This window comes from Tetrao urogallus (genome assembly GCF_951394365.1).
Source record: "Tetrao urogallus genome assembly, chromosome: 9".
Taxonomy (NCBI): domain Eukaryota; kingdom Metazoa; phylum Chordata; class Aves; order Galliformes; family Phasianidae; genus Tetrao; species Tetrao urogallus.
The window spans coordinates 19,370,604-19,382,121 of NC_136822.1; the positions used below are offsets into that span (position 1 = coordinate 19,370,604).

General features: G+C 50.2%; 1 protein-coding gene across 1 annotated transcript; it reads right to left on the reverse strand.

Annotated features, from left to right (window-relative positions):
* Positions 1 to 1,557: 1,557 nt before the first annotated feature.
* On the reverse strand, positions 1,558 to 7,935 carry MYNN (myoneurin; the record flags this gene model as incomplete). The annotated part of the gene is made up of 6 exons (XM_079540001.1): positions 1,558 to 1,826; positions 2,619 to 2,702; positions 2,984 to 3,162; positions 4,013 to 4,172; positions 5,677 to 6,476; positions 7,670 to 7,935. The coding sequence occupies 6 exons, from the start codon at positions 7,933 to 7,935 to the stop codon at positions 1,558 to 1,560; spliced, it is 1,758 nt and encodes a 585-aa protein (XP_079396127.1).
* Positions 7,936 to 11,518: the final 3,583 nt, after the last annotated feature.

Consider the following 11,518-nt stretch of genomic DNA (forward strand, 5'->3'; position numbering starts at 1 on the left):
TCTGCAGAACATTTAAATGAAATCCTCCAAGAACTTTTTCACAAGGCTGTTTAATTAAGGGGCAGATTAATTTTTACTCCATGTAGAACACAGTTAGTTAAGAGGTATCTCCTATGCCCTTCTATTTATCAATGTCTGGACACAAGGCATCAGTGGGAATAAAATGCTAGCACCAAAGAAATAACCAACAAGTGATATCTTTAAATGTATTTGTGGCACAGTCATAAGACTGCTTCCTTACTGTTTGATGATTACTTAGGTAACACTTCTATCATGTTAATGGCACAAACTGGCAAAATGGAGCATAAAAAAAGGTACTCCTACTCTTAACCAGTGTCTTTAATGATCCTACAGAGAACCTAAAAATGCTTTGTTAAAAAAAAATATAAATTGCTAATAGTAAAATATACCTTTGCAAGAGTCTTGCTAGATACCAATTACAGTTACTGTGGATATGCAACACGAAAGGTAAATGAATACATAAATACTTCAGTTGAAACAAATCCCTGCTTGGGAGAATGTTAATCTGCCCTGTTGTATTCTTCCTCAATGCCCCCTCAATAGCAGTCATGCAGTACTTTCACAGTGAAGGGCTGCATTTGTTTCTTCTTTTGTACCTACTGACCAGCACCACAAGAAGCACAGAAATGATCATTATGAAGCTATGGATCACACATCACAGTTCAGTCAATGCATCTTTTCACCTCATCTACAACACCCATGTTCTAGCTCTTCTGGTGAGCAAATGCTGCTTGTGCCAAATTCGGGACATTTCAGACATATGAAAAAAAAGTCTTGGACAAGTTACAACACTAGATTCACTTCAAAAACGAGTGACTTCTTGGAAAGAATACACAGTAGTACCTATGCCATTAGAACTCTCTGGGTTATCATGCTAAAGAAACTCTCCTTTACTTGCCCCATCAGGGACATGAACACAAAGCTTTCTTTCCCTCTGGTCAGACTTCAGCTGAAGATGGACTGCTTCTCACAGACAGCAGTAATTCTTTGAGAGGACCTTGACTGAGCACTGGCCTACCTGCCATCACATACCATTACAGGACCTCAGGATGCTCTTTAGCACATTCAGATTATGACTTTCCCCTTAAAAACAAACAAACAGCATGTTGCCTAGGACCACATCCTAGCAGCTTTTGAAGATCCCCAAGCAAGGGGACTCCAGCAACCTCTCCTGGCTACCTGCTCCAGTGCTCAGGTGATGCTGTCACACACCAGATGGACAGGAACATAACAGGAGATTTCCAAAATGCATTAGAGTATTTAACAGAGAATACTTAAGGCAGGCATTGCTAGAAAACATGTAACTCCTGGAAGTGTTAATTGCAAACAGAAGGTTGATTGTAGATCAGCACAATTCAACAGTGACCAAAAAAAAAAAAAAAGACAGCATAGTACAATGGAAACAGCTTACAACTGCCTTTACAGAAAGAAAAAAAAAACAAGAAAAATTCAAGAAGTGACTGCTTGATTGATTACGTTCATCTTTACCAAAGGTATGTGAGTTCACTGCTGGATTTCTTTGCTGGCTCTACAGTGTCAGTATAATTGCTGCAAGAAAATGAACTGAGGTTCTGAATATCCAGTCACAGCAGATCTCAGTAATGTTTCTGATGATGGGGACTGACTGCCTGCCACAGGAAGAAGCATCTGATGGTCTTCAGTACCAATGGGAAGAGGAAGCGGCAAAGACATCTCAGAGGGTTTCACATCTACAGACTCTGATAAAGGACTCTTCTGACTCTGAAGGGATTCTTGATCATTGAAAGAATTATCGAGTGTATTGCAATCAGGGGGAGTTTCAGATCCTGGCAAAAAAAAAAAAAAAAATTCCCAATCATTTATTTTCCCCAGCAATTAGCATATGGAAAAAGTTAGCAAATGATGCAGGAATTGTTATTAGCAAGAGCTAAGGAGGACTTGTTTCCAGAGAGCATGAGCAACTGCTATTAGAAGTCTTGCTACAGATGGCAAAACTCTACAAGAGAAAGACAGCTGAAGTGTCCTTACGTGGAGGAATAAAAATGGACGAATGCCTGTTGATGACAAGTCAGTAGTTGATGCTGCTTCTGAACCTTTCTTTACACAAGGAACTTACCTGTGTGAACTTTTGTTTTGTGCTTCTTAAGGTTTTTTATATCTGTGTAAGAATTTCCACACAGTTCACAAATGAATGGTCTTTCTCCTGAAAAAAAGTTTGACAGAATAATGTTAAAAGTGAAAGAAGGCACAGTTGCTGACACAGGATAATGGATCTCTAAGTTGTATTTTAAAAATGCATCATCATAACTGCAAGCTGTTTTGTCTGTGCCATTATTCAGAATAAGATTGTTTCCAGAACAGTAGATTAAAACAAAAAAAGCCTCAATGCTTGAGGTAAAGCCCTTACATCAACACTTATGCTGTTACATGCAGACATGTGTCTGAAATAGGCAATTAAAAAAGTCACAGACGTTTTCTTTAAATTATTTTCATGCTGAAATACATACATTAAGAAACTACTACTTTTAAGTGCAGCACAGTATGGTGTATTTTATAGGCAAAAGGGAAGAAGTAGAATCTTATTTATTGTGCAGGAAGCAGCCTGTCTGGAAACTGACCTGTATGGGACCGAAAATGTTTATTGAGTTCTCCAGAGGAAATAAAACTCTTTCCACAGATGCCACAGATATATGGCTTCTCTCCTAAAGTAAACACAAGGAGTTTGTTATTTCAACATATAAACCAGAATATACAGTATAAAGAACAAATTAAAATGAAACAGATAATATCCAAAGGGAGAAAGAGCTCCCTAAACCAGAGTCAAAGAGAAAGAACACGAGAAAAGAACTGGTTGAGAACACCAGAGGTGACCCCCAGCTCCTCCCAATGCTGACTTCCTCCTCGTTACCCATCCCCAACCCCTCTGCAGCAGCCATCTCCTGCCAGGCCTGGTTGGGTATCTCCATGCAAGGTCTCCCCTCACCTGTGTGTTTTCGGGAATGGGTGATGAGAGAACTTGAGACAGCAAAGGCTTTTCCACAGGTGTCACACACGTAAGGCTTCTCCCCGGTGTGGCGACGCACGTGGTAGGTGAGCGTGCTGGCCTGAGCAAAGCGCTGACCGCAGCGATCACACACGTAGGGCTTCTCACCACTGTGCTTCCTGGGAACAAACAGACATCAGTGGTCTGCTGGCACAAAGGGAAGTCACCCTCACTGTTCAGTGATTTTCCTCAAGTTTCTTCTGCTTTCTCCTCACAGTGGTGTTCTGTGAACTAAAACACCTCATCAATTGGGAGCTGATTTTGAGTCCGCAGTTTCTCACTGAGGGGGATTCACTGGGAATGAGGGCATCAATGATTCCTTCTTCATTCCTTCTTCCTCCTTACTTCATAGAATGGCTTGGGTTGAAAAGGACCACAATGCTCATCCAGTTCCAACCCCCTGCTACGTGCAGGTCACTAACCAGCAGCCCAGGCTGCCCAGAGCCACATCCAGCCTGGCCTTGAATGCCTGCAGGGATGGGGCATCCACAGCCTCCTTGGGCAACCTGTTCCAGTGCCTCGCCACCCTCTGGCTGAAAAACTTCCTCCTAAAGACAGAACAATGACCTCCTAACAAGGAAACATAATTTGTACTCCTGCCAAAAATGCAAAAGCTCCATTCAGGCTGCAGTCAGCAGAGAGACCCACTTTGTACCACGTCCTATCAAGATCCTCTTTCCTCTACGAGTACTACAGACAATTAAAAACAAAACAAAACAGCCACCATTGCCATAAGGATACCAGTACATACACTGTAACGTTCACAAATTCATAAAATGTGTAAATCAAAACCCTAATGAGTGACTACACAGATACACAATTTATTACACAGGGTGAAGCAAGACCCAAGATAAAACATGCAGAAATGACCAAGTTATGTGAACACGTGACTCCTGCTAACACCAGAGTTAATCACTCTGTTTAAATAAATGTATGGATAAACACCTTCAGGATCTCACTTCTGCCTACCTGGCATGAATCTTCAGATTGCTTGAAGTTGCAAACTGCAGATTGCACACATCACATTTGTATGGTTTCTCTTCTCCGTGATGCATCCGACTGTGGAACACCAACTGGCACTTCTGAGCAAAGCCTTTGTCACACAGCTCACATTTGTATGGCTTCTCTCCTAGCAAAGAACAAAACCTTTGTACTGTCTGCATTTACGTAAGAAAGCTTTCCAATCCATTACCTGACCAAAGCTCAAGTGTCTGTTCTAACTCTTCTCACAAATAACATCTTGTAACATCCTGTACCCGTCTACGTGCCAGGAAAACAGCAGATAACACACTGTTTATGAACATACTAACATTTAAGAAGAATAGGTAATAGTTAATACTTCTTAATAAAGCCACTTCCTCCACATTATTTTGAGAGAGCTATTGCTACATTTTCAGGCTTTTTTGCTGGTTATATATCTATTCACTATTCTGAGTATTTGAGATGAACAACCTCTAAATCATGTGCTTTTTCTTGCCTGTAAAAGAGCAAGCAGCCTTCAGTGATCTCAGAAATTCTTCAGTGTTCTCTCTAGTGTTCATGAATGTCTCATGAGTGTTTGCTGTAGAATGCCACATGCACTTCTTCAACTGCTTGGGATTTCTGACTGATCAGTACAGTCTCACCAAATGGACTGTGTGACTCAGACTCAGACAACAGCATAAAAGAGGCTGCCCCAGCAGTGCACAATCAAACTAAGAACAATTATTAAGCATATTGTTCACATAAAAACTTCAAAAAAATCGAAGTTCTAGCATCTAACCTGCAATCTAGCAACCAGCACAGTGAGATCCCCTGCTTATACATGCAAAAATTCCAATAGCAGCACCTCAAAAGAGCAGCTAACATTCCTGCCAGAACACTGTCCTGGAATACTGCACCCAAGCTTCATCTTGCATATCAGTCTTTGGTTTGCCAATAGCTGATAATATATGAAATCCTCTCTCTTGGTTACTGAATGAGCACAGTGTTCTTCTGCAGCTGTACCTCAACAACTCCTACTTCACCTCTTCTGCATCTTCTCTGCTTGCTGGAAAGCAGCTCCACTGCTGACCTCTGCTCACCGTTTTCCAAAAAAGAGCAAAAGTAAACAATTGTAATCTCTTTCACTGTTACCTCTGAGTTCTGAATGCCAGCTATAAAAGGAAGAAAACTATGCAAACAGTGTCCCTCTGCTGCTCACTGGGTTAAGTACAGCAGCAAAAGCCAAAGCAGAACAGCTCTGCTGGATCAGACTAAAGAAAGAACTAAACCAGTATTAAGTCTTCCTTCTCTAGGGAATAACTTAGAAAAAAACAAGCAAGGTTCTTTTTCCACCTTTGTAATCAAACATATGTCAGAATTCAAAAACAGCAAGAGAAATTCTGGTATCCGGTACCGTGAGCTTTTCATGCTCTACAGACAATAGTTTCTGGTGCTCAATTCCATGTAATCACTTTACAGAGCTAAGGGCAGCCAGCCCTTCTGCATCTTTCCAGGAATCAAGATGCTCAGACTAAGAGACAAAGTCTCTTTCAGATTTTCAGAGTGGGAACTGTGATTTTGTATTGAAAAACTGAAACGCAAATATCTTTCTAGTGCTGTATCCACATGCTGCTATTGCACAACTCAGGAAGACAAAGCCCACAGCTTACCTGTGTGAGTTCTTACATGTGTTTTCAGCTGATTGCACTGCGTGAACGCCTTCCCACAAAGCTGGCACACATAAGGTTTCACTCCTTTGTGTATCCTCATGTGGCGACGGAGGCTGCTGGCTTCTGAGAAGACTTTTCCACACGTGTTGCACACTGGTTTTGCTTTGGAGTACTTCTGGTCAAGCTCTTCTGAACTTTCCAGCTGGTAAGCGTTCTTTTCACTGGCTATGTTAGACATGCAGTGCTCCTTCAGTGCACAGCTTTGCTGAGGCTTTCCCTGTTTTTGTTTTGCTGCAATAGTCTGAACTAAAATATCCTGTGCTGCCAATGTTTCGTTTTCCACCACGGCTGCCAGCTGCAGTTCAGAGCTATCACTGCCCTGGGCAGCCTGCTCTGTTATCTGTGCTGCCAGCTTATTTGCATCCAAAAACATTTCAATGGATGTGTTCTCAGTCACATCGTTCTGGTATTGTATTGATTTATTCTGCACGCTTTTTGGGGAGCTGAAATTCTTTTTTCGCTTTTTGGTTTGAGCAGACTTCTTTTCTAAAGCCGATTTCTTTGCTTGAGGTTGAACCAACTCTGCAGGAGGAATATCTGGCTTCTCCCGATCATTGTAATCTCGCAGGGTCAGGAGGCAGGCCTGCTGGTTCATTTCAATGTTTCCAGTGATGCTGGATGTCTCTGTAGAAGAGGGATTAGCAATAAACGCAAAGTCTTCCATCTTTATTTTGCATTTGGTGACCACTTCTTCTACTTTGAGATAGTCAGCAGCCTGGTGAATTTCCTTAACATTCCAGCTGCAAGAAAACCAGACTTTGGTGACGATATTCTGGACAAAGCAAAAACTCCTTCTGTACCAATTCTGTTAAATGCAAACAGCAGAGCTAAGAAAAGCTACGCTGCTAGACAAAACAAGACAGCTGGCTTAGCATCTTGCATTATATTAGCACTGAGCTCTAAGTGAACCCTCCTGGTTTCACTCATGCACTCATCACAACAGAACTGCAGAAGCTGTGGCAGCCACCTGAGGGTCACAATACAAAATGATGGGGACACGCTGTCAGACCTTGCTGTCATCGTTTATCAAATAATTCTCCTGGGTGAGAACAGAGCTTTCACATCCTACTTCCTCCACAGACCTCAACTGCTCAGAACGAATCCAGAAACTCTCCTGCTGTAGCCCCACCAAGAATGCTGCACACTTCATAATTTGCAAGCCATAAATTGCCAACCTGAAGACGTAGCTGCGTACATTGCTTTGCTAGTGTTAATAGTTGCAGCTAATCTTAAAAGCAAACACCCCGCACCTGTGCACTCAGTTTTCAGGTATCAATAACAAGGAAGATGTATTAAAGTGCTCTTAGAACCAAGTGTTGCAAAAGGAGTTACACTTCTGGGCTACACACTTGGATGCGGTCACACTTGAGAGATACTTTCCTTCCCTGTGAGAGCAGTACGCTACAAGGAATCCTCACTGCACACAAAGTAACACAACATGCACAAAATCAGCCAACGGAAAAAGCTTTTCCTGCACCTGGCTGCTTTGCCAAAAGGAACTTTACTTTGGAACAACAGACCTTGTAAACTCTACCAAACAAAAACTCCACCAAACACCTCTTTAATCAGCACTGACACTCATCTGCTCCTCAGGCTTCAGTCTCCTCCACTCACTGCAAAATTGGGCTCCTACAACCCGATGTCAGAAGGAACACAGCCGTCCCTCTGTCCTGCCGTACCCACATGACGTTTCATCCTTCTGGAGCCAGACAGACTCAAATTGACTGAAACTATCAGCAAAATATCGGGGAACGTTTCAGTTGTGGCTCTCACGTGCTGTTGTAAAGCATGCAAACAGCCCACCTCCAGTTGTCAGTGTGCATCTCGTCCGCTGTTATTTGTTCCTACTGAACGCATTACAAGAACACGAAGCCCAGCGCTGCCCTAACAGCGCACTTCCCGATCGCCTTCCCCCTTTGGCAGCACGTATTACCTGTCAAGGTTTAAGTTTCCCGTATAAATGAATTCCAGGAGCTTTTGGAATCCATCAGCCTTCACTTGAGTCTGATCCAGAACGACGGTGCTGTCGGTCGCGTCCCTGTAGAAGGCGCCGAAAAACTCGCTGAAGGAGGCGAGCACGTTGCGGTGCGCCTTGAACTGGCACTCTCCGATGACCACAGTGCAATCGCAGAGGAAGCCGGCCTCGCGCTGCTTGTTCAGCCGCTCCAAGAGGTGCTCGCAGTGGTGGGAGTACTGCATGGCGAGAGCGAGCCGCGGCCTGCCCGTCCTGCCAGAGGAAAGCGACGGGTTTACCTGCGGGATTCCGCTTCCACCCCCTAACGGGGCGAATTAACGACTGCAAAGGGCTCGGCGTTCACGATGGCCGCGGCGCAGCGCTGATGCGGCGCCTCCGACGCGCGGCACGGTCCCGCACCCGCGGGAGTGCTGACCGCGGGGTCGATCCGCCGCCAGAGCCCAGGAGCCGCGGCAGCGGAGCCGTGCGAGCCCCCCCACGCCCAGCCCCGCGACGGGCCTCCCGCCCGCGGCGCCGTCCCGGCCCCGGCCGTCCGAGCGCCGTCCGCCCACCCCGATCCCGCGGTTCCGCTGCGGGCGCGGAGCGGCGTCCCACGCACCTGCGGAGAAGCGGCGGAGCGGCGCCCCCGCCTCAGGCCGCCATGTTGCGGTGACGCCACGCGCGCCGCTTCCGCCCAGGGACTTCCGGTGCGCCGCTCAGCCTGGATATCGCCGAGCGGGGGCGGCGGGGAGGAGCGGGGCCGGCGGGGCCGGGCAGCGAGGAACCAAGCGGGAGGTCGGGAGGCGCGGATCGCAGCTTCTGTTGCGCCGAAGGGCGTGCCGCGACGCGCAGTCCCCGCGGCCTCTCGCGGTTGTGGCGGGCGCGCGGCTGTGGGTGCGGTAGCGCTAAGAACCCGCAGCGTTTCTCCTGTCGCCTCTTTTAGTAAAAACGGTGGCGTTAAGAGAACAGCGCGGAGCAGCGGCTGCGGCCCGCAACCGCAGCGGCAGCACGCAATCGCTTTCCAGGAGCAAAATCGCCGCTCACGACCGATGTTTCCGCCCGGTTTCGAACCGGGGACCTTTCGCGTGTTAGGCGAACGTGATAACCACTACACTACGGAAACGCCGCTTGCGTTTTCTTTTCCCAGCTGCTCTCCTGAACGTTCTGCCGCGCCGCCCAAGATCGCTCGCACTGCCGGACGGAGCTCCGCAGCTCCGGGTCCGTACACGGCAGCGGTACCATGGGTGTGCATTTCAATGGGCTGAAGAGATTTGCTGTTCCTTCTGTTTGATACACAAAGTGCGCGGATCGTCACATTCTGGGAGCGGTGGGGGCTGTATGGATGACGTCCGTGACAACGGCCCGTCGGCCCGAGGAGTTATGTCTGCTCCAGCATAAGCCTTTCTGGAGGGCCCGGCTCCTCGCCAGGCTGACGCCGGGAGGTGGCCGTGTGTCCCAGGTGAGCTCGGTGCTGCCCCGAAGGGAAGGTCTCAAGTTTGGCTCCGGAGCGTCTCACATCCCCGAGTCATGGTAGCAAAGGATTGGGACTGGGCCGCACGTGGTGCACAGAACGCATTTCTGTACTAAACGCGCTCTAACGTGTATTTAGCTTTACGCTTCACGGAGAAGCTGAGATTACAGCTACCTGGATGATGGCGTCCGGGGCAAATCCGCAGCTCAAATCATAACTTTTGACAAGGTTATTTCCTCCTCACCCCAAGCACACATCTCTTTGTGCAGGCAGATACGAGACGTGTTTTAACGACGTTCTTCGCGAAATCCGGGGCCGTAAAGCTCAGCCCCGGATCGGACCCCGCAGCCCCCGGCCCACAGGAAGAGGCGGGGCGCGTGCGGGGGCGCGTGCGGGGGGCGCGGCCAGGCCCGGCCCGGCGGCACGCGGTGCGGCGGGAGACGAATGAGCGCGGAGTTCCAAACTCCCGCCGCCGTCCCCTCTCCGCCCACTCCGCTCCTCGCGGCCAATGGCGGGGCGGCAGCGTGCAGCCCCGCCAATGGGCGCCCGGCGGGCGTGGGCGGAGGAGGCTACAAGAGCCCCACGCGGGGTTCCCCCGGCACGCGTGGCGGGTGGAAGGCTCCGCTGTGCCTAACCCTAATCGGGGGAATTGATGGTGGCTGTCGCCGCGCTCCCTCCGCCCGCCCGCTGTTTTACTCGCTGACTTTCAGCGGGCGAGGGGAGCCGCCCCAGGGGGAGGCGGGCGGCGGGAGGGGGCCGGGGCGCCGCGGCGGTGGGGGCGAAGGGGGGGAAGGGAAGAGAATGGGCCGAAAGAGGCTCCGCGACCAAAAAAAAAAACCAAAAAACGTCAGCGAGGGGTCCGCTCGCCCCGATCCGCCCTGGGGTCCCCGCTCGCGTGGCCGCGGTCGGCCGGCACCCGCCATTGCCGCCGCGAAGAGTTCGCCTCTGTCAGCCTCGGCGGCGCGCGGGAGGTGCGGCGCGCGGCCCCGCGCCCCCAGCAGAGCAAACGGGAGCGGCGCCCCCGGGGAAACCCCCGCGCTCCCCCGCGCCGTGGGGCGCGCGGACGGCGTCGCTCCGACACGCGCGGCCCCGCGCGAGCGGCCGTTGGGGCCGTTGGGCGCCGCGAGGAGACTCGCGGGGCCGCCCCGCGCCGAGGTGGGCGGGAGGTCGGGCAGGGTCCGCGCGCAGGTGCGGCCCACCGGGCGTCAGCCGTGCGGCTGCGGGCCCGGGCCGCTCTTTCGTCACCTCGGGAGGCGGGCGGCCCCGCGTCGTCACGGGGAGACGGGCGGTGTCGCGCCTCGGGGCGAGAAGCGCAGAGGTGAACACGAGGGAACGCACGAGGGAGCACGCGGGCGCGCGGCGGGGGACATTCGGTGAAGGCGTGGAACGAGCGGACCGTGAGGGGGCCGCTCGGGGAGGCCGACCCGCTCCGTACGCTGAGCCGTGCCCGGCCGCGTGGGGACGGGACGGCACAAAAGGCGGCACAGACAAAAGGCGGCCCTGCGGATGGCGCTGGGAGCGGCGCGATGCCTCCGCCCGCCACGTGCGTGCGGCCGCTGCCATCTGCTGGGCTCGGCTTCGCTTTTATCCCGTTCCGCACGAAGGATCGGTGAACTTGGGTGCTTAATTATGTTTTAATTGGGCGGCGGAAAGCCACGGCTCACGTGGAGATGGAGAAGCCCGATATGCTCGGAGATGTGCCGGTCCGGCGGGTCGAGGCACTTAAATCCATAGGGCTGGAAGCGTAGCAGCAGCTGAGCGATATCGGGCTGCGCTCCTTCTGCTTGCACAGTAACGGCAGCAGAAACGTTGTTCCCGAGCAGCTCTCAGCACCGGATACTTTGTTTGAGGCTGCTATCCGGCAGCGCGAGGCCGAGTGCCGGCCGCCATTTTCCAAACGTTGCTCCTCTGATCGGCCCGTAAAAACGCTTTACCAGAACGGATCTCCTGCAGCATTTCCAACACTTCGTCCCCGTTGCTTCTGAAAGAGGTGATGAGCTTCCACTACCATCCTATGTGAAAAAGTGAAGGTGTGTTCTGCGTATTTGTGTACCGCAGAATATTCAGAAACTCAAAACTTGGTTTACTTTATTACTGTTTGACTCTGGTAATGAGGAAAACTTCGTGCAACAAACAGTTTTGCTGTGAAGGCCGCCACAAATGTAACTGAATCTGCCCCCTGCTGCTGCTGAGCCAGGAACTGAGCCCAGATTTGAACTCCATGGTCCTTATGGGTCCCTTCAACTCAAGGTAGTCTACGGCTCTGTGAAAGGAAACACATCTGATGGCTCTCCTATGAGCAGAACTCATCCAACAGCAAAAGCAACTCCTGGAGGTGCAGAGCCGTTCCAGTGCTT